We start from the raw sequence: 23,471 nt of genomic DNA, 5'->3' as shown, positions 1-23,471 counted from the left end.
TTTTAATGCCATTTTTAAAGCTTTAGGACTGTGTATCTTGAGACTTCTATCTGATCACACCATCACTTGCACGCAATATTGATGATAACTGACAAGCTGTAAGTTAATTAACACACAACTTACTAATTAGATGTACAATTTTTAATTTGAAAGTGATGATTCCTATTTGTGCAGACTGTACAAGTTGTCGTAATATATCTAGTACTTGAAAGGAATGCATCAATTAGTAAAAAGCAATCTTTTTAATATGATTGAACTATATAATCAAAAACCCACATCTAATATTTGCAGTGGCAAGTATAAACATTGTGATCGTGTGTAAGAACTTTTAGGTGGTTTTCACTTGTGAAATACTGTTATGAAATTGGGGATAACCCAATAAAAAACAAAAGCGGTGAAATTGGGTCTGTTAATTAGCAAGGAAGACAGGTTCTTGAATTAGTATGTGGTGCTAATTAACAGGAAATCTGATGTTGTGTTGTAATTACCACCAATATTTTTGACATAAGGAAAGATTGAAGGTGAATTATATAGATGATAATTGAGTTTAAAAGTTTCATGGTTAATTACTTCTGTGTGTTTTTGTTTTCAGAAAAATGGACAGACTTTTACGACTAGGAGGTGGTATGCCTGGACTTGGACAGGTTAGTGTCCCCTTCTTCCTATTAAATTAACATCTTAGACAATATATAAAAAAAAATCAGTTTCTGCTGAAATTGGTTTGCATTTCTCTTGCTGAAATTTTGCTGAAAGGCTTGGGTACGCACAAAATTATGTCATGGGTGCAAAAGAGAACCTATACAGAACCTATGTTCCTGAGAATTGAACTTTTTCAAAATGATATCTCAAAATTCTATACATTTTAGGTGTATTTTTGAATTAAATTCATATTATTTACTCTAGCAACAGCTCCAGACTACTTTTAAAGTTATTTATCCCATGCATGTAAACAATACTGCATCCCTGTATTGAATAATTAGTAATTGCCAAATCCAGAATATATTAAAGATCTACAGCTAAATTGTCTGTGAATAAATAGAATATTACATGATTCATAACATTATTTTTGTTCTTGCATGAAAGACCTTGATAGACCCATTGTAGCTATTCAGTTACTGATTTTAAACTTCCGTACACATTTTTGTGCTACACGTGCTTATCGGTACTGATGCTGTTAGAAGATTAAGTGTTTTAATAGTTTTATTTGTAATGCTTTGTGGTACTGGCTTGATAATATAATTGGAACAAAAACAACCAATTGAATCTAACAAATTTGTGTGCCTGATCAAATTTAGAAAAGCGTGTCGTTGTGTGACTTCAAAATCAGTTTCTCAAACCATCTGAGAGTGGTAAAGTAGGCCAGGGGGAGACTTTTCAGATGTTCAGCAATAAGCTAACATGAAGATTTATGTTCAGAAGGATCTGAGATTTGTATTGTAGTTTAGCATAATTCTTTTGCCATTGTATGTGGAGAGTTATTACTTCTTTGCACATATCCATTTGCCATGTACAATTCTGTTTGTTAGTTTATAGTTTAAATTGAAATTTGATGAGGGATTCACTCTGCTTTAAGTCAAGGAACCTCCCACAAAGGTGTAATAGTCCAGTATTTTAACATGCATTTCCTGGATTTGAGTTAGAAATTCCCCAGATACAAAGCAGCCAAAGGCACATTTAAGTCTCATTTAGAAAGGTTGTTCGAGATGATTAATTGAGTTAGAATTCCTGATTAGCCCAGCTAAAAATGTAATGGGAAGTAAATAGTATAAGAAATGTTTAGTGAAATATTGTAGTCTGCTTGAGGTAATAAAACTACATTCAGGTCACAAATTTTGCATAATATGTGCCTTTCTAGAGGATAGTGACTTATAGTTATTGTTTAAATTATGGAATTAAGAGTTTAGTTGAGGTTTTCTGTTGTTTCTTCCTTATCTACTCCCAGAAATAATTTCAATTGTGTGCAGACCATGTTTATCCTCTTTTGGAGTCATGGTGTCACCTTAATTTATTTCAATACTTTATTGAATGAGTGATATAAAATGCATGTTTAGTTTTTCATCTGAGTAGTGGAAACAAATTGAGCCTTTAAGGGGTTAAGGCAGCCTGAAAGAATTCATTTCCACTTTAATGACCTAGCCTTGCTGGGCTAGGACGACAGGGAACATGCTCCCGACTTGTACAGCATTTGCCAATTAACACCTCCTATAACAGGTTGCCTCAACTCATCATTGAACTAGGGATAGCAGAAGTAGTTTACATTCGGCTGATATTAAGACAGCCTGTTTTTCCAGTTTTGATTTGCTGCACTAAGTAGAGGTTTTAATGTAGATTTGTACTTAGCTGTAATGGTACCATTAATACTTTGTATTTAAACATCACATTTCCCAATCTTTTGAAGAAATTGTTTATTGATATCTGGCTTTCAGACATTCATATTTTTTTTAACATTAGATGTAATACCGTTAAATCCATTTTTTCTATATCTTAGCAATTAACAGTAATTTAGCAGCATTATATGAGGGGATCATGTTCTTGTCAAGAAAATTATCAGCAGTATTGAAAGCATGAAATAGATATTGAGAATATAACATACACCATTTGTGAATTGGTGCTTTCATTTTGATTGTAAAACAGAATGCAAAGATCACAGACCAAGAACCAAAGTACATAGTATTATAATTTCATGTAACATGCATTAGAATTGTTAATCCACTTTAATATTATCAGCTCCAATTTTTTTTAATGCAGATTTGAAAGTATTTAGACTTCAATAATTTCAAATAGTGATTCAGTATTGTAAAAGATGAGAACCAGCATGACAGTCATTCATCAATGCTTGTACCTTTTCAAATTTATCTGTTGAATATTCTGAAATGCAGTGCTGAACTAAGCATTTTAAGGAAGTGGTTAACCGGATTCTTTGCAATGTAAAAACAGAGAACCCAAGAAACAAAAGCAGGAGTAAATGATGTGGCTCCTTTCACTTGTTCTGGCATTCAAAAGAGCATTTACTTCAGTGCCACTTTTCCCTACCAACTCAATAGCCACCAATTCCCTTTATATTGAAAATTATGTCTATCTTATGTCTTGAATATACTTGGCAACTGAGCCTCCTCTGCCTTCTTGGATAAAGAGCTCCAAAGATCCACTACTCTCTGGATGAAGACATTTTTTCTAGTTTGTTCTGCATGGCCAGTCTCTTAATCTGAGGCTCTAATTCCAGGTCAGAGGAAACTTTGTCCTATTATGCCTCATAAGCATTTTGAATATTTCTCTATCCTTTTTTTTCTAAACATTTTGGACAGAAAATAAATCTTTATATAGGGAATTATAAAACTCAGGGTTAATGGTATAAACAGTAATTATTCCATAATAGATGGTAAATGCTTCGGTGGTCTCTAGTAAGCATCAACTATATCTCTTTCTTCTGAAGAAAGGTCATTAACCTAAAATGTCAACTCTATTTCTTCACAGATATTTATATTTCAGAAGTATTTTCATGGTTGTGAAGTGCTTTGGCATCGCCTAAGTCTGGAGAGGCGCAATATAAATAGTCATTTCTTTTTCTTTTTACAAGAGCTGGAAAAGAACCATTAAAGTACTGCTCCCTTTCTCAATGCTAATCTGTACCTATAAGGAGACAAATATCATAGCGCCTTTCCTGTACCTTTCTTGAACTGCTTTACTACCAGTGAAGTACTTTTGAACTGCATTCACTGTGGAATATAGAAAATGTAGTAGTGGATTTTGCTTTATGTCAGGTTAGATATTGACACATTTGCTTTTTAAATTTTGCAAGTGATCCACTTAACAATGGTAAAATTGTGAGATGAGAATGTATTATTGTCTGTTCTGCTTCCACTGTCCTATATTCACATTCACACAGAAATAAAAGGACTTTTGGTGCATACATTTTTTTTTATTTTTCACAACTTCTGTCATCACAATCTTGCACCAGCTTCTGACTGTAGCATTTATTTAAGCTAAAATAAATAGTGTCAATGTTCTGTGTAGCACAAAGTGACACTTTGGTATATGTTTAATCAGCAGGTATTTTATTAACATAGAATAGAATTGGCTAAATAATTGATACCGGTTCACACCATGGAAAAGGTGGAGTAATCTAACTAATAGTGTTAATAAATTTGCTAAAAGGACTGAGCAGATAACACTTTGAGGTGTTAGCTTTATGCTGTTATAATGGCAAAAGCCTTTTTTAACACTTTGTCAACAAGAGCAGCCCGAATGAAACTGGAGGTTTTTATGGGTTCACATATTACTGTAACTGAAGGAGCTGATACTTGTGCTTTTCTGTTCCTTGGGATGCACATAGGCACCACATATCTTTCAATCATGGCAAAGATTTTGTTTCCTAATGCAGTAAGGCTTGCAAGGTTTCAAATGAGTGGTTTTAATTGTAATGTTGCCATAATCAATCTTCTGTAAGTGGGAGGAGGTTGATTTTTCTCTCATAATGATGAAAGTAAGCTTAAAATTAGCAATCTTTCTGGGCTTTATTGAAGCACCAGAAGTGGACAGGGTTACGATTATTGCCATTGAGGTCAGTTCACTGAGTAACAGTTTGTAACAGCGATCTGTGTGTGTGTGTCTGTGTGTGGATAGAGTCAGAAATGACTCAGCCTTGCAAGCCATACAGTCATGCTCAAATGCATTGCAACTTGGCTAATTGCTAGGAACAACATAATTTACGCAATTATGTGCCAAGCAGCTTGAACAGTTCATTGTAACATGCAGTGCTTTGCAGGAGGTGTGCAGGTTGGTTGATGAATTGGGGTGAACCAAACAAAAGATTACAATGTTTGGTTTTATCAAGGCATTTTTAATCCTGCTTTCGTAGAATTAGACAAGATGCTGCATTTAGTCGAATAATTTTGTGCATATGTGCAAACTCATAGTGCCAGTGAATATATCAAACATTCTACTTTGCAATGTGAATGCTTGTTTCTGTTTTTTTTGTTTTATTTTTATTTCTTGGCCTCTCTTAAGGCTAATTATTCCTGCAGATTTGTAGATTCATTTGCCTTCAGACTTAAGTAGCTTGTTCATGTGGCTAATCATTAAGTGGGTGTCTACTGAATAAATATCAACAAGACAATCAGTTGTGTCTTGGGGAGAAATAGCATACCAATATCAAAACTCGGTCTAATTCAACTTATTTACACTACAAAAGTACTTTTGATTTAGGGCTACTGACTATAATAGAAACATTGGCATGACTTTTCCTTAATACAGTTTTAGGATTAACTAGAACTTTTTACATTATCCCAGGTGAGAGCAGATGACTTAATGCAGACTTGAGATCAAATGGTCAATCTTTAACATTTTGGATTAACACACAATCCTCCTGATTTCTACTTTGTCCCTTGAATAGTGCACAGTGGAGCACTGTGCAGCATTTGGATAGCCAATGCATGGACATCGTTTAAGGTTCAAAACAACATTATGCAAATAGAATCTCAAATCACTGAAGTCTTGATTGCTTTTGAATATTGCTTCACCAAATATCAGGTCAGGAAGACCAGATACTGAAATGTTTGAGTAAGAACTAACTCTCTTCTAGCAATCAACCAAACGCCTCAATGATATCTCTGAAAAGTGGTTGCAATTATGCAGCAAATTTTGAACATATCCTTTACCCAGCCATGAGTTCTGCAATTTCACCCTGGAGTTGGAACAAAGTGACTGGTCATGGTCCCAGCTATTAAACATGGTGGTTTCAACCTACCTAGAAAAGAAGTGGGCATTACTTAATTATGTGTGCGCACACCCATATGTGTTGAGGTTTACATTATCCCACACATCACATCCATCTGCTCAATACTATTTCAAGGGCAACCAAAGATGCAAGTTTATGAAAGAGCTGCAAAAGCTACCTAATTTCACATTTTTGCTTTAACATTTTGGCTTTATTATATTTTGTTTCTTCACTATGCTGTCCAACAAAGAACCTTAATGGTTCTTTAAAACTTCCCTGGGTATTGGATGTGGATTGTGGAAAATATTTTTGCTTCATTGTTTATAGCATATATGTTCTTTCTGGATTTGTCCATGGAGACAACTGATTTTGTACAAGCGAACAAATAAAGTCAAAGAATACTAATAGAATCAAATTGCATGAACTTGGCAGACTAGGTTGCTGAGATTTACTAACTAGGTATAGCTGAAGAGTGAGTTTTGGACTCTTCAAAGGTTTGCTGTTGGTTCATGGGCATTTGATTTTGTGCAATGAGCAGTTTCCACTTATTACTTTTGTTTGGAGATAAAAGAAATTTTTAATGTTCCTGCTCAAGTGTTAACACCCCAAAAAACGCTAATCTTATAAATCATTTCACCGAAGGTAATTGACTGACTGTGATACAGTAAGTGTGTTGACGGAAAAATAACACTTGTATTCTACATTGCCTTTTATAACCTCAAATATTTCACAGTAATTTTTGGACTGTTTTTAGTGTAGCAATGTCGGGATTGTAATATTGTCATCAATGTTGTTAAGTCTGTCATAATAGTGATCTGTTAGTAAATGGTGAAAAGAAAATCAAGACTTGATAAAATCGCATCTGGTACATATTGTCCAATTAATCACGTATCTGTATCAGATGAGTCACATTATGTGGATATCTATGAAATATGAACAGACAGGAGCTTTTCAAAAAGCTCCTATGTATGATGTATAGTGCATGACATGTAGTTGAAGCAGAAATTCTTTTGAGCTTGATGGTTCTTAAAATTCTTAGCTGTTCATGATTTGCAGTCATGCCTGATCTTAAAGAATTAAATGCCAGGTTACATTTTAAATTATGAATTTGATCCTCATCTGTGAAGGTATTCAGTGTTCTTTTGAAACATATTTTCTATGTATAACATCTGTATTTCTTTTAAAGTTTAATTTAGTTTTGCAGTGACTTCTGCTCTAAAATATCGTGCTCCCCACCTCCTGCCACTCCCATTGTTTGACCATGTTTGCACTTAACATGTGCTCTGTGTGCTTCCAGTTGAGCTTGAGGCCTGGCTGCTTTGGCCATCCTGTGAACTGGGTTGCAAGTGGTGACTAGGTCTCGGGTGATGAATCTTGAATTCCTGCCTCTCAAGTGCCCCGATGAGCTGTTAAAAAGCCACTGCTGTTTCATAAATGTCTCCGATAATCAGACATATAAACAAAATAAATCTGGATAATTGAAGTAAAATAGAATAAATGTATTTAAAAATAGCTTCAAGCATTAAAAATTTAAAAACAAAAGTAGAGAAAAATAAACAAAATACTTAACTAGACTTGGTTTTTGATATGATTGGTGACACCACTGAAATTATTCCTGTTTCTTATGTGATCCATGTGAATAATGTTTTGGGGCTGGATGTGATATATCTGTCCTTTTGGCTCAATTTGCTTGAGCTCCACTTTTAGGATTGGCAGCAGTGGAGCAGGTGGTCAGATGCTCTGACAGTTGATATCAAGCCTGTTCTTGGCTTTAGTGTTGTAATGCACAGGTACAGAAGTCAGAAATGAGCTGACCCAGGACGAGCATGTCATCAGCTAGAGATAAGTATATTTTGGCCCAACAAAATTTTATTAAAATCCACTGGATTACAAATACTAAATTAAAATGCATTGAAACTTCCTGCAGAACAATCCTTTCAGTTCCATTGCCCTGCTCTTGCTCTTTTCCTGTTGCCCTTTTGGTTATTTTCCCACAAATATCTGTACAAATGATGAGCAAAAATGTGAGAGGTTATCACTTTGAAATCATTTCTAGCAAATAACAACCTATTTTCTGAAGTCCATTTGATTTGAACACTGTGACATGTTCAAGTCTGGCACTGAAGCACTCAAGGTGTTGACACATTCAAATGCTAACAACCAAAATCACCTGGTTAAAACTCTGTTTATCAGTCTACATCTGATGTTAGTTGATTATGGAAAAGGTAGTGGACCGTATTATCTAACTCTGCAAGAATGGTGAAGAGCAAAAGTTGTGGTGAGGATTTAAAGTATATGATATAGAATCCAATTACAACAATAGAAAATTTATTTATTAAAACAATTTCTTAACTTATTTGGAAGCCAGTCATTGCAGCTTTGAGATCTTGCTACAGGAGTTGCTGAAAGAAAAGTCCTTGGAACAGCCATCTTCAGCTGCCTTCCTTTCATAAGGTCAGGATTATGACTGTTTTCTGCCTTCCATTGATAATACCCTCTCATGAAGCAACGTGTGCCAGCTTTCAACTGGACTCTTAAGAAAATTCAGGGTGGGGCTAAGTGACTCTTTCTCAATTCTCGTCTGGATTTTTCTATAGTGTTCATCACTGAGGATCACATCATTCTCATCCAACATGTGTCTTCCATTGTGCAGCTCTAACCTGTCTCCATTTTTGCCTGTCCAATCATAGCCAGAGAATTTCCATTAATAGCTTCTTTTCCAAACCTTGTGACAATGCTTTTGGAGATACCATGGGATTCATCCTTTACCATCATATTTTCCTCAACCGCATGCTTCCCCTTGGGTGAGATCATTCAAAAGTGTGGGATAATCTTCCACAGTTTTATTTCACCATTCAGCTTTAGTAAGCTCATCTAGTGTTTGTTTTCAACAGTTTCTCCAACATTCAGTTTCAACTTCTAATTGAAGGGGACAAAAGATTCGACTTTCACTCTTACCACATGTATTTGTCACCAATCCTTCTATGGGGAAAACGGCAGAGGAGTTGAGCCCTGGGGCAGATCAGCCATGACCATGGACAGATTTGAGGGTCCGAATGGCCTACTCCTGCACCTATTTTCTTTTGTTCTGTGTTCTCCATCACAATGACTGCCCATTCGCTCTTTCATAATTGCTTACATCCATGCCTACCTCAGCCCATCTGCTGTTGAGATTCTCAACTGCGCTTATCTCACCTATTGCTGATTAATGTTCCCAATTCAAAAAAAACTCATCCTCGTTTTGAACTCTTTTTATGGGCCTCTTAACCCTATCTTTATCATCTGGCCTATAAACGCCATCCTCCTGGACCTCGAATTTTTTTTGAACTACCTTGCTCACACCATTGCACTGTTAATTGGTCAGTTTTCTACATTTTGTGTTCCGGTATTCTAAGCCCCAAAGTGCTTCCTCAGTTTATTTAATTATTAAAACTGACTTCTTTGACTAAGCTTTTGGTTAGCTCTCCTAGTATAATCTTTGGCTTTCAATTTGTTGCTGTCTATTCTTCGGTGAAGCATATTTCAATATGGTGCTATGCAAGTACAAATTGTCGGGTGGCTGGTGAAGAAAAAGCTCAGGGTTGTTCTTTTGACCAAGCAGTGACAGCATTATCTTCTGTCATCAGCATCATAGGGATTTCTCTGGTCTAATTATAGAACACAAGGGGAGGGTGGAAACTGGCTGCTCTTAAAATGTGGCTCAGATTTTGACCCCTAACCACAACCCAAGCAGGTTGCTCACCTCTCATTCAGAAAGAAACTGCAGCAACAGCGCAAACATTATCTAGGACAGAGCTCTGAATATAAACACTCCATCTCCTCCATCTCTACCACCAGCTGGAGTCTTTATAATCTGAAGGATATGATTGTAGAATTCATCAGTATGATTTTAAAAGGATCTCTCTCCCCCCACCCCCACACACACATCCTTGCCCCATCTCTTGTGACTTTACTGTTGAGCAACAATGTAGAAATGGCAAGAACTCGTTACCCTTGAAGTCTCACTTAATCCTGATATAGACGTATATCATAAAATCAAAGAAAATTTATGAGTCAGAAGGAGCCCATTCAGCCTATTTCTTTTTTTCATTATTTTCTGGCCCATTAGCTTTATTTTTAGATATTTCTTATGTATTATTGGTGTTGAATGTTCTCAGGTTCTGTGTCAGCAACAATTCTATTTGCAGATCTCAAATCTTGTCCAATCCAAAATGTTTCCTGGTCAGGATATCATCACACAGGCTGAAATCCAGCCATCTGTCGCAACCTTCATCCTAGCATGATTGAGTTTATATTCTCAATGAATGAAAGTTTTAACCATTCATCCCTGTAATTACAGTAAAAAGTCATTTGTGTCTGCAATAGTTACAAAAGCTACCCAGCAAAATGTTGTTTCCGGTATTAGATCTTGAGTCCTGGAGGTCACAGTTCTTTGTTTCCAGCTACGTTTTAAATGTGGTGAGGGATTCTGCTTCTGCCACTTTACCAGACGTTCACCAACCTCTGAGTCAAAATGATTTCCTTTTCTACCCTGTAACCTTGCTTCCAATTATTTGACATCTGCCTTCTCCCTGATTTTTGGCTGTTCTGCTTTACTGTTGTTGCTAACCACTGCTTTGAAGGTTAGTACTTGCCATGAATGGAACAGGGTCACTTCAAGAACCACGGGAATTCAAGTTTAATTTTTTTTTCTTAAAATTGTCAGTTTTTCTTTTTTTCAGAAATGATTTTCATGGGGGCTAGGTGGTGGATTGAAAGAACAAGGAATATATTTAAATAGAGCACCAGGGAACACTTCTGGTATTCTACAAGGCCCACTTCTGTGACCTACACCAGCTCTTAGACTTGGCACAGCAGCTGTGCCTTCTGCCTGAATCATTTAAATGGCATTTGGTAGTACAGGGATGGATGTGTTGGACTTGGAGCATCTATCAGTTTAACAACCTGGCATTTTTTTTAACCAGAGTATAAGATGAAATATCTCTTTTTAGAACTCCCCATCTTAGATCATTATTGATGTAAAATCAATTTCTGAAGTGAAGCTGGGGGTGAATTGCTATTCATATTCTGTTTTGAATTTGTATTGTGCTCAGTAAGCATGAAACATTAACAGTAAGATCAGGAGGAATCCTTTTTGCTGTATGGTTTCTTAACAATGTTCTCAATTTAAGATGAGCTCTTTCTAATACATTTAGTAATCTTTTCCATTTCTACATAAGTCATAATTTATGATTGGTGAAAATGAGTTGGTTCATATTTGGTCACATACTTGTGGTTAAATGCTGAGATTCATTTAATGGCAGGTTCTTAGACCTGGCAAGGAGTTTAATTTATTCAGCCTATGCTGATTTGAAAACCCGGATCTCAAACTTGAAAAGCAACTTATTAACATATTTCATTATTCAATCCTTGCTGATATGAAATTATAGTAATTATCGTCTTCCTTATTAAAGATACTCATCTCCATCAATCATCTTAGAGAGACAACTTGCTGAACTCTTGGAACTTTTCTTCCTAATGTTGACGTCAGAAGGGCAGAAGTTGGTAAAGCAGAATTATTATGGTACCACATTTCTTTATCTTCAAACATAAGATGGTGATGAAATAGACTACTTGCTATATCAACTGGAAAATGGAAAATATCACTTAATTTGAGAAAAACAAGAAAGAAAATAATTTTAAGAAAAAATAAATTTTGAGTGCCTGATTGCTGTGGGTTTCAGGAGCTGATGGTGAAAATAATTGTTCCTTGTTGAATAGTTGATGAGAAGGGCATAAGAGAGAGTCACGTAATGCTGAAATTGCATTAGTTTTCCTGGTTGGCATTAAAATTGACAGACCCTTCTGATCTATTCAATGTAAACAATGGCAATCACAAAAATGGAGAACACAAATATAATATTTAACATTTCTTCTTGGGAAAATTTATTGTTCATTAGAAGAAGAAAAAAATAAAATTCATGTTCAGCAAGGTAATCATTTAAAGGAATGGTGAGAACAGAGGTGCTTGGTTCCTGATGAAGTTCAGGAACTGATAATAATGGAAAGCTGGATGCATGACACTAAAATTAAAACAATTGTAGTTTGAGAGAAAGAGGGTATGCCTGGTTTATTGAATAGGAGGTGCTGGAATCTGTAATAGCATTTGTTCAGGGACTGAATCTGACTTCCAATTAGAAGGTGTTTCTAAATCATCAGAACTATTTTTAATCATTGGCTGTTCACCAGTGTGCCACAATTTTTTTGTATTTAAATCCCTTTCTCCTATTGCATTAGATAAGAAGAAAGGGTCATCTTAGAACTTATAAGTGCACACGGCAGCCCTCCATTTGGCTGAGCTTCCTGGAAGGCTCAGATGCATTATGGAATTTTGGGAAACCTAAGATGGAAGGAAGCCTGGGAAGGAAGATGTCAAACATTAAGTGTTTCATTTTCTTTTTCCCGGAACTATTTTAAATTTATGTATTGATATAAAGGTCGTGTATGCAGGATTACGTGCATGAAGTGGTCATTTGGGCAGGCAATACACTAAATATCTAGAATCATGTGGTAAAGTTCCTCACAGAAATTATAGCTAGATGAAAGATGTATGAAGAAAAGACACAAGGAGATTTAGTTGAGATATTTGAAAATTTTTCAAATGTTTCAATAGGTTAGTTACAAAAGGTCACTAGTTCTATTTGAAGTATCAGTGATGCAAAGGTATCATCAAATAGAGATTTCTTACAAATATGGAATATTGTGCTTCAAGAAATGGTTAAAGCAGAGACCTTTGCATCTCTCCAGGGAAAGGTAGATAAAAATTTGAATAATGAAGATCTGGGAAGAGAGTGGAAACAAGTTCTATTAATTTTAAATTGTTCAAGAAAAGACCTGGCACAAACATAGTAGATCAGCTATTCTCTTGATTTTGTTTAAAATTCCTTTGATTTTATAATTCAGCTACATGAAAAGAATTTGGTTCACAATGTCGGCTGCTAATGTTATTAATGCCTTTGTTGTGGGGGTGGGGGGGACATTGAGTGGTTTGGTTTATTTCCTGATTACATATTCAATTATTTTGGTATTGTTAACAAAACAGATTGATCAGACATTTTTTGTACTACATAAGTTTGCATCTTCCATCTTGCATTTTTAAAATGTGATTCACTGTGTGGTTACACCTAATTATACAGGTAGATATTTGACATTTGTGTGATTTACTGGTTGAAAATGAACCAAATCAGTTGGCCAAAAAGAAACTTTCTTACTTGTTAATGTCTAAGGTTTAATGAATCAAGGTTCAGCTTTTGTGAGTGCTGTTAAATTGTGCAGTTAAGGTGCTTGGTACTGCAGCTTTAATGAAACATTAATGGCAGCATTTTTCATTGAACTCTGTTCTGGTATGAAAATCATCCTTACAATTTAATGAAGTTCCTTTTGTTTGTTTAAAGTAAAACAAAGTACATAAATCTGTATCTAAATGTTTGTGATAAATGAGCATTAAATAATTGAAGAGCTTTATTGTTTGAATGGCTCGTAAGACATCTTGTGGTATATTTTGTTCATAGCTGTTATACCTAGGGGATGTTGGTGTATTTTCACAAGCTGTAGCACAGGCTGTTCCTGTAAGTGCTCCCACATCCCTCATTTGTATGTCTTTTAGTTTGTAACTGCAGAAGAAGGAAATTTGCTGTTGGCTACAGTGAAGATTATTCATGTTAGACCAGTGGCACTTGCAGTTACACCATTGTTTTAACCACACAGGTATTGTCAAATCAGATTTTGACATCTGTGACAGGATAACATTAATGTGGCATTCTTTCTGAGCACTCAACCAGGTGCTTATTGAGAAGATCAAATTCCTATTTCTACCTCATTTAAGTGCCATTAGTAGTAGTTGTGTTATAAAAACACAGCTAATGTCTATTATTATTTGTGTATCCTTTTGAGGGAGTGATTGCATTTTTACACATTTAAAAAAAACATTCAACTTTTAAGTGACTTAGTTGATTGTTACAAGGTACATTTTTTGGGAACTTTCATTTGAGTGAGGGTTTTAAACACAAGGTGCAAAACTTTTGAATACTGATGAAGTTATAATATAAATTTTAAGTTCAAGTTGTCATCTAATATAAAATCTGGTTTAACATTTGAATTTCACTTTGTTTGCCTATTTGCTACAGATTATCTCAGCTATGGTATTATGTAAAGCATTAAGAAGTAAGTGAATGAGTTTGTATTAATAACACTACGACGTGGTTAGAAAACTTGTTTCTCTTGTATTTTAGGGCCCGCCGACTGATGCCCCAGCTGTTGATACAGCAGAACAGGTTTACATATCTTCACTCGCTCTACTAAAGGTAAGTTTAAATTTGATGGCTCTTTGATCGTATTTGTTAATTTTGTAATTTAGAATGTAATGAGTTAAAGCTTTTCTCAGCCATCACCTGTATCTTGGTTTTAAATGAAATATTTTAACTGCTTAGCTTTCTGTTCGCCTTCAAAACAGTGCATAGTGGCCTTAATAATACTTAATCAAGATATGCAAAGGTACTGAGGAAGGAACTTAAGTTGTGGACTTAGCATTACATGGCAATGTTTAACACATTAAAATTTGTTGTGTTGTCTCAATGAGTTGAAAAATACTGAGATGTAATTTTTTTGATGTCTTTGGGGATGTGCAGATGTTGAAACATGGACGAGCTGGCGTTCCAATGGAAGTGATGGGCCTTATGCTTGGCGAATTTGTTGATGACTATACTGTCCGTGTTATTGATGTTTTTGCGATGCCTCAGTCAGGCACGGTGAGCAATATTTTTGCCTCCTTTACCCAAAAGATAATTGATTCAGATATAAATTTTCTGTTCATCATTTTGTCCCAAGTTTAATATAAACAACTTTTTTTAACCCATAGATAAAGACTTTGTCTATTTTTTTTCTTAGGGTGTTAGTGTGGAAGCAGTTGACCCTGTTTTTCAAGCCAAGATGCTGGACATGTTGAAGCAGACAGGCAGGTAGGATATATGATAAATATGATCATCAGAAATCGACAGTCAGAATACCTTTTTCTTTATTAAATTTTAATTTGTGCAATTTAATTAATTTTATTTGTAGTTAATGTATAAATAATTTTGTTTATATTTCTGAAGTTCATATTTTATTTTGTATCTTTTGTAGTTTCATTTTATACCTATCAACAGTTGTCGAATGCTTGTTCAAATACCTTCACTGTGAAAAAAGCTTAAAAATTAATGTTAACAAAAGGCTCAGCAGCACTGCAGAATAGTGTAAATTGCTTCTTGACTGAGTTCCTGGTCCCACTGCTGCTTTAATTGATATTTGAAGGGTGGATATTTACTCTCAAGTGCTGAAAGGGTAAAAACTGGCTCGGGGAAGGTGTGGTAACAGGGTGAAAAATTGAAAGCATGATCTACCACTGCTAATGCACATCTTTTTAATGATAGCACTTGTATGACACACTTTCTTCACTTCCACACCATCATAAATGTATGTTGAATGAGTTCCATTTTTCATACTTTATCATATTATAATGCTTGTGTTGTCCTTTTTGTTGAGCTTAATTTATTTTTTGCCTTCCTTGCTCATAGCTGTATTTGGCCTTTTATTTTCTAAATAAAAACACTTAACCATTTGCTCTGTTTTAGGCCTGAAATGGTTGTTGGCTGGTACCATAGTCACCCTGGCTTTGGATGCTGGCTTTCAGGAGTTGACATCAACACTCAGCAGAGCTTTGAAGCCCTGTCGGAGCGAGCTGTTGCCGTAGTAGTGGATCCTATTCAGAGCGTAAAGGGGAAGGTATGATTAGATTCTTAGTAAATATGCTGTTTATATGACATTAAATCTTCCATTTGTTAAATGCACGTTAAATATTATTTCTTTAAAGTACTGAAAATGCTTTCATGTTTATATATAATGCACACCTTTTCATTATATTGTTAAGAATGATAAGTATAAGAGATTAAAATGTGAGCTGGATCATATATTAACTGATAATTTTCCTTGAAGTTTCATTATCACAAATATGCATTAAATTTTCTCCTTTTTTCACCTTACAGTATTTTTAATGATCGAGTTGTTGTATCGTAGTCTTAATTTATATTCCTTTTCGTCCAAAGCTGTATTTGACCGTTTGTTTTGAAAAGAGCACCACTAAGAAAAATTAGAGCACACCGACATTGATTCTTTAGAGGCATGTAGTAGAACTTGAGCATTTGATAAACAGACCTCCTTACATTCATGTGAAGAATTTTGCTTTATCTTAAGGAAAAGGTTATAATGAGGGTTGAATTACAAAATAATTTAATTATGAAGCTAACTGTAAAGAAGACCCATCACGTTAGGGTCTATTAATTTTCCTTTTATGTAAAACAAAACATATTTACCAGTGAGGTGAATGTCTCATAGTTATTGTGAATTTCTGTTCAACTAACTGCTGATTAGTAGATGTAAAGTAGAATTGAAATGGATGGCTTTGGATCCTGATAAAAATAGAATATAAATTTGCCAAATTGATTATAGCTAAAAATAAGCAGTACACATTTAACCAACATTACTATGATGGCTGCACAATATTATGCCCACTTTGCTGAATTCATTCTAATATGTGAAGATAGTCTTCAACTTTGACAATATTACTCTGGAGATTTGAGTGCCTATCCCATTAATGCTTGAGTTCTTTGATTGTTAAGCTCATGTTGTGTCTAGTAAATAGTAAAGAATTTAAATGGCGAGATATTAACTTGCTGAGTATCCAGCTTAGAATACCTTTTATAGAAAGAATTAATTCAAAATTTTAAACATGTTTAATGGCCGTTTCCAATAATCTCTGTCACTTTAATGTACTTGGAAGTTAGATAATTGGAAATGTTTAACATTTCCAGAGAGACGGTTGAACCACAGTTTGGGGTACAATTCACCTTTGTTGTAGTGTGTTGTTTCTGTTGTTGTTCTGTTCCTTTCTTTTTTATTCTTTCTGGCCCCATATGCCATTTTCCTATTTCCTGTCTCATGACAGCAGGGAGCAGGTCTATTATCACCTTCTCAGAGCTGTCTGCAAATGTGAGAGGCAATTCGATTTTGCTCTACCACAGGGAGGGTATGTTATAAAGAGAGCAGAATGTAAAGAAATTGACTAGGCGGATTACTGGCTTAAACTACTGCTGAGTTGTCTTGTTGCAGCATGTATGGCCATTCTGATGTGGAAGTTAATGAACTAATTATTAATGATTTGTCATTTTAGTTACTGGAGATAAATGTATTTATTGCATTTTATGACTAGTTTTATGATAGTACAATAGTTATTATTCATGTACAAGATTTGTTTTACTAAATTTTTGAAAGGCAATATATGAAAGGTACAGGAGATGTACTTTTAAAAGTAGCTGCTGAGGTTTCTTTCCAGAACAAAAGTATTTGATATCACGTTGTGAGAAGATACGTTAGTACCTTTGAGGCTTTAAGAAATCAAAAGCATCATTGTTTATTTTTATTAACATCAATATAATGTATGTTTTTCATTACTAGGAGCCATTTTTTCTCCTTTACAATTTGGTTTCATTTTCTTGCTTTTGACCAGACTTGTGCACATCCTGCCCAGTCCCCTACTCTACCACAGAAAAATGGAAATGGGAATTGTATACTACATATTCTAAATCTGAATTTGTGTGGTGCTTATTATGATGTAAACTTTGTCAGCTGTGCAGATTGTAATTATTCTTCAGATTGATTAATTGGATATTGTGCACATGTGCTTGTGGTTTTCCAGTGTGATTTTGTTTAGATATGCCATTCAATTATGTTAGGGCACTGTTAATTTCCATATTTTTTTTCTTGTGGATTGGACATTTGCTTTTTCAGGTGAAATGTTTGGTATCTTTAAAAATAACCAATCTTTCTTTCAGTTCATGGAGAAGCAAGGGGGAGAGGTCTATTAGCTTAGCCTGTAACATGAAGGAGGAATTGCTAGTTGAACTGATTATCTTGATAATATTTTGATCATGATATGCTGCTAAATTTCATGGGATAAGTAGCATTTACATAGCTTGTTCAAATTTGATATGTAAACAAATTAATAGTGCTTGTGTCAACAAATCAGCCTTATTGCAATTTATGTACAATATACCCCGGTCACACAGCACCATGTACCCATAAAGAAGTAGATCTGAATATCTTGCCAATTTTCATACTGGAAGTATTACCCCATTTTGTTGAAAAAAATGTCTATCATTTATTGATCTTATGATTGTAATATGTTTTGAAAACTGGAATTTGATTGTTGTCTTTTATAAAAGCTACTTAGTTTGAGTAGTGCAAAGCTAGGTGTATCACCAGCTTTTTACCGTGGTTTCAAACTTTTTCAGTCCTTTCTAGGATTTGCATGGGATATAAATAGGTTCCACTTGAACAGCACAAAATGATCGTAGGTACCAGCTGAGAATAAAAAAAACACTTTGAGTAAGTGTTCTGCATATATTCTATATTAATTTTAATCCAAATTTTATTTTTGCATTTAGTTATTTTTGAAAGTTTAATGAAGGAATATTTTATGAAAGAAAATAAATGGAATTAAAATGCAGATTCCAAATTAGTGATTCCTTGTTATTAAAATAATTTGTATTGGTTAAGTAGTTTTGTATGATTTATGCCAATTCATACAGTAGGTACCAGGTTCACTCCCTGGTCTGAACTCGGCAGTGCAAAACTTGGGATGCTGCAGTTGCCAGTAGTGCTCCTTAGCTAAGAAGGGATTTTAAAAAAAACAATGGGAGTTCTGGCTTCCTATTGCTTTCCAGTTGTTTCCTGCTGGAAAGTATGTGTGTAACCATCAAGTGAGAACATGATCAGAGGTAGCTGATATGTCCTTCATAAATGAATACGGTGCAGGTGTCTCTAACTGCATACTCGAAGAGTTGTCACTTGGGTGGCATAATTGATGGCAACGTTTAAACTCTGAAACCTTTGAAATTTTACATCATTAGCGTTTCTGTTTGTAGTAATAACAAGATCCTAGTAGTTTATTTTTAAAAGTTAAAGCAGATCATTTGATGTAATCAATCATAGCTAACGTTGGAGCTATCTAACTAATTCCCAATGCTAAGTACTATTTGAAGAATAAGCTTTCACAAAACATAAACTCACCCCATCACATCACCTTGTTTTAATAACTAAAGGCATTTTTATTTTACAATTAATTCTAGTTTAATCTTCTTTGTTTTCAACCAATGAAAGTATTCACTGTTTATCTCCTAACCTGTGTTAGATCATTGTAGTGTTGATTGAAGCTTTTTTGTTTTTGTTTCCTAAAGTCTTCATTCAGATTTCTTAGATTGGCACAGAGCATGTGCTATTTGATTTCATTTAATTTCCCTGCACTCTTCTTCACAGCTGATAGTTTTTTCTTTGGTATTGGTAACAATTTTGGTACAATTCATCTTATATTCCTATAAATCACACCATACCGCTACCAACATCTCAAGCCTGAAAATACACATTCACTCTACAGTTTGGTTTTGTCCCCAGTTGCCTTTCTGTCCATGTGGGTACATTCCTTTTGTGCAAAGTGGCTTAATCTTTGTAATAAGTCTTTAGTGGCACTTTAACTGATGCTTTCAGAAACTTCACTTGTGAAACGATTAATGTGTTATCTGTTCACTGTACTTCGAAGAAAAGGTTAAATGTCAAGAATGACCCACTGTTTCCAAGTGATGTTGGCTTTCCTTGATATTTTTTTTAAATTATATTTACTGGTTTTATTCATTTTTATTCAGGATGTCAGTTAATTGCTGTTAACACCGGTGATTAACACAAGCATAAATTCACTTGTTAATTGAGTGCATTAATGGTGGGAGAAAAATGCCTGCAACCACCACCCCAGACTGTCAGATGCAAACACCTCTGAGTTCCCCAAACACAACATATGCCCATCCATGTTCCCTTGACAGCCCATGATAACCTTGAAGCACTAGAAAGGGGGGGGGGCAACGTTAATCTGACCTGTTGACATCCATGATTGCTGGTACTAATAATGGGCTTTGATTTTTGCTGCCAGGCAAACTGCTGGAAAGCAGGAGTTCCTGATGGACTGAGGGGAGAGGAAATCTGGATTGAAGAGAAAATGAGAAGCACAGAAGTAGAATGGGGAACATGTAGGAGAACAGTTGCCGTCTCTTTCCCCATCCTGTGTCCCCCCCCCCCCCCCACACTGCTCCCCCTCTCCCGCCTCAGAAATCGTGATATACTTCCAACTTAAAATGGTATATGGCTAGAAGGGAAATGTGTAACTGAGGTTCCTGTGTACCCCACTGCTCTTGTCCTAGGGGTAGAGAATACTGATTAGGGGGTGCTGTTGGAGTTAGCTAGATGGGTATCAATCCTGCATTTTGTAGATGGTACACACGAGGTAAATTAGTTTATTATTGTCGTGTGTACTGAGGTACTGTGAAAAACTTTGTTTTGCGTGCTATCCATATAGATCATTTCATCACATCAGTGCATTAAGGTAGTGCAAGGGAAAATAAAACAGAATGCAGAACTACACCACTTTGCAGCACTGTTGGGTGGAATGAATGTTTAGGGTGGTTGATGGGATGCAAATTAAGTGGGCTGCTTTGTTCTGGATGTCAGTGAGCAACTTGAGAGTTGTAGTATCCAGTTAAATGAAGAGCATTACATTAAATTTCTGACTAGTTGCCAGAGTGGGTGTCGAGGGATGAGTCATTTGCCACAGAGTACTCTACCTCATGCTGTCTGAGGTAGTATCTATGTGGCTGGGGCAGTTGAGATACTGGTCAATGGTAACCCCCAGGATGTTGATAACGAGGAAGTCAACAATGATAATGTCATTGAATATTGAGGGCAGGTATTAGTTAAACTCTTGTTGGAGGTGGTCATTGTGAGGAACTTTTGTGGCAGGAATATCAAGTGCCACTTATAAGCCAATGCTTGAATGTTATCTGGGTGTTGCTGCATGTAGACTGCTTCGTTTGTGAAATTGTTGCAAATGGAATTGAAATTGTGCAATCACCAGCAAAACATTCTTCATTCTGACTTTATGAAGAAGCAATGGAAAATGGTTAAGTTTAACACATTTCCCTGAAGAGCTCCTCCAGTGATATCCTGGGATGATTAACTTCTAACAAGCACAGACTACTCCCTCCATGCTCCCTCTCGGGTAGGACTCCAACCATTGGAGTGCTTTTTTCTTGATGCCCATTGACACCACTTTTACCAGGGCACTTTGATGTCACTGTCACCTCGACGATAGAATTCAGCTCTTTGGTCCATGTTTGGACAAAGGCTTCGATATGCTCTGGAACTGAGTGATCCTGGTGAAACCCAATCTGGTTACTTATAAGTAAGTGCTGCTTGTTAGCATGATAGACAAGCCTTCTGTGACTTTGCTGATGGTGACTAGATTGATTGGATGGTAATTAGCTGGATTGGATTTGTCCTGCTTTATGTGAGCAGAAAATACTTGTGCAGTTTTCCAGATCTTCAGGGACGTACCATGACTGCTAATGCCTAGTCTTCAGCACTCCCATGCCATGGCCATCATCGTTGAGCATGGAGATATTCTTGGAAAGTTTGCCTCCTATTAGCCATTTAATTGTCCCCACCATTCACAACTGTGTGGTAGGACTGCAAAGCTATGTCATCCATTGGTTCTGAGATTACTAAACTGTGTTTATTACAGAGGGCTTTCTAAAAAAAAAACACGGCCAATCAAAAGTTCATAGTGCTTGTGAGCCCTATCATATGACATTTTAGAGCAACAAATAGAATTGGTGGTGTGTCGTAGCAGTACTGCATTCCTCACGGAATCAATGACTTTTACTGTCCTAAGGATGCAAGTGGCAGTAAATAGTTTTTCTACCCTTTCTGACATTCCCTGCTTTGCATGTGTCCTATTTTTGGCATTTTCGCTAACCTGTACAATACAGAAATGGTTAATTTAGGGTTTTGCACATTCAGAGCTGGTATCTTGACTGTTGTGGTGACATTGTTAGTTTGTTATATGCAACTGTAAAGAAGTTGAACCTTTCCATTATAACAATTGTGCAAGCATAGGACAAATTTGGGTTGTGTACTTTGTTCATAATTATGTAAATACAATTAACCTACAGAACTCTGAAAACTAAACATTTTTGCTTGTTCATGCATGAAAACCAATTAATAATGGCTCTTTAAATAGACCAAAGGATTTATTTTTAAACCATCTGAAGCTACTGGTATGTTGAAAGATAATTTTAATTTTTTTTTGAGCAGAATGTCAATACATCATACTAAGATCACTTATTCACTGGTTTGTTAATGTCACCAATTACGTGGAAACTACTTTTCAAAAATTTTGTATCCACACATTTCCTTCTCATCTCCTTTAGCATTTCAAAGGGATCATTCCCTTTGTGATTCCCTGGTCCACTCTTATGTTCCCACCAATCACTCCGTGAGCTATGGCAGGCGATGCAACATCTGTCTTTTCCATTCCCACCATCTAGGGAACCAAACATTCCTTCCAGGTGAAGTAGCAGTTTACTCCAGTCTAGTGTACTGCATTTCATGTTCATAATATGGTCTCCTTTACCTTGGAGAAGACAAATGGAAATTGGGTGATTGTTTTGTGGGGCACCTGCACTTAATCTGCAGGAATGACCCTGAGCTTGCGGTTGCCTGCCACTTAAATTCACCAGCTAACTTCCACTCTGACCTTTCTGTCTGTGGCCTCCTGCATTGTTACAATAAGGTCCAATGGAAGCTTGGGGAGCATCACTTCATATTTCATCTGGGCACAGTTCAGCCTTCTAGATTCCCTATTGAATTTTCCAACTTTAGGTAGCTCTCCCTTTTTGTCTGGAACAGAACAGGCCATTTCTGCCTGTCATTATTTTGGCTCAGTTTTTCTTCCTTTATTTGTATAGTCTGGCTATTTATAATACATTATACACAGATGAAGAAGCTTAAGTTACAAGTTAAGTCCTTGTAACTGCCCGCATTAACCCATTTGGTTTTGCCCAATCAAAGATGATGCTTATTTTTTCTAACTATCTCTCCTACTTTCTCTCTTGCTGAAAGCTAACTTATTTCTATGTCTTTCCCAATTCTGATGAAGGGTCTCAGACCTGAATTGTTAACTGTTTTTCCTTCCACAGATGCTGTCTGACTTGCTGTGTGTTTCCAGCATTTTCTGCTTTTAATTTCAAAAATTATTTTTTGAACTGCCATTCCTGGCCCTTCCCTGGTTATCTTGGAGAATATCTTGGTGAAGTACCATCTTGAACTGCTGCACTATATATGGTTGGTGAAGCACTTTCAAGAATGTGATTCAATGAGGAAGGAGAAATTATGATTATTAGTTCAGGTTAGGAAGTTCCATCGCCTTGAAGGGATCTGGCATTGGTGTTTCTATAGATGCTGCTTTTGCCTGGTAGGTTATTAAAAGATCATGGGTGTGGGAAATGCTGTTGAAGAAGCCATGAAATCTTAACAGATGGCACATACACTGGCCATAGTGTGGCAATAGTGAAGGAGTAGATGTTTGAGGTTGTTGATTGGCCTGTTCAGCAGACAGCTGTGACCTGTATACTACCAAGCCATTTCTGTGTTGGTGCTTCATTCATAGTAAGTGGAGAACATTGCATTACACTCATGACTTGAGCCATGAGGGAGTGGAGAGGTTTGGGAAGTTATGAATTGAGTCGCTTGCTCCATATCAACCCAGACTGTGACCTCTTTCAGCAGCGTTGGCACTTATGTC

The 23,471-nt window shown here is 35.9% G+C and overlaps 1 protein-coding gene across 1 annotated transcript in view; it reads left to right on the top strand.

The window, feature by feature from the left end:
* psmd14 (proteasome 26S subunit, non-ATPase 14) overlaps positions 1-23,471 on the top strand; it is an 80,697-nt gene that overhangs the window by 18,399 nt on the left and 38,827 nt on the right. Inside the window, exons 2-6 of the mRNA XM_052025773.1 lie at positions 593-644; positions 13,987-14,058; positions 14,383-14,502; positions 14,642-14,712; positions 15,364-15,514. Of these exons, the coding sequence (XP_051881733.1) occupies positions 597-644; positions 13,987-14,058; positions 14,383-14,502; positions 14,642-14,712; positions 15,364-15,514 (462 nt within the window). The 5' untranslated portion in view covers positions 593-596. The remainder of the gene's footprint in view (positions 1-592; positions 645-13,986; positions 14,059-14,382; positions 14,503-14,641; positions 14,713-15,363; positions 15,515-23,471) is intronic.

The sequence above is a fragment of the Pristis pectinata genome, chromosome 1, assembly GCF_009764475.1.
Source record: "Pristis pectinata isolate sPriPec2 chromosome 1, sPriPec2.1.pri, whole genome shotgun sequence".
Lineage (NCBI taxonomy): Eukaryota > Metazoa > Chordata > Chondrichthyes > Rhinopristiformes > Pristidae > Pristis > Pristis pectinata.
Note: the sequence above shows the minus strand (reverse complement) of the source record. Positions and strands in the feature narration are given on the sequence as shown.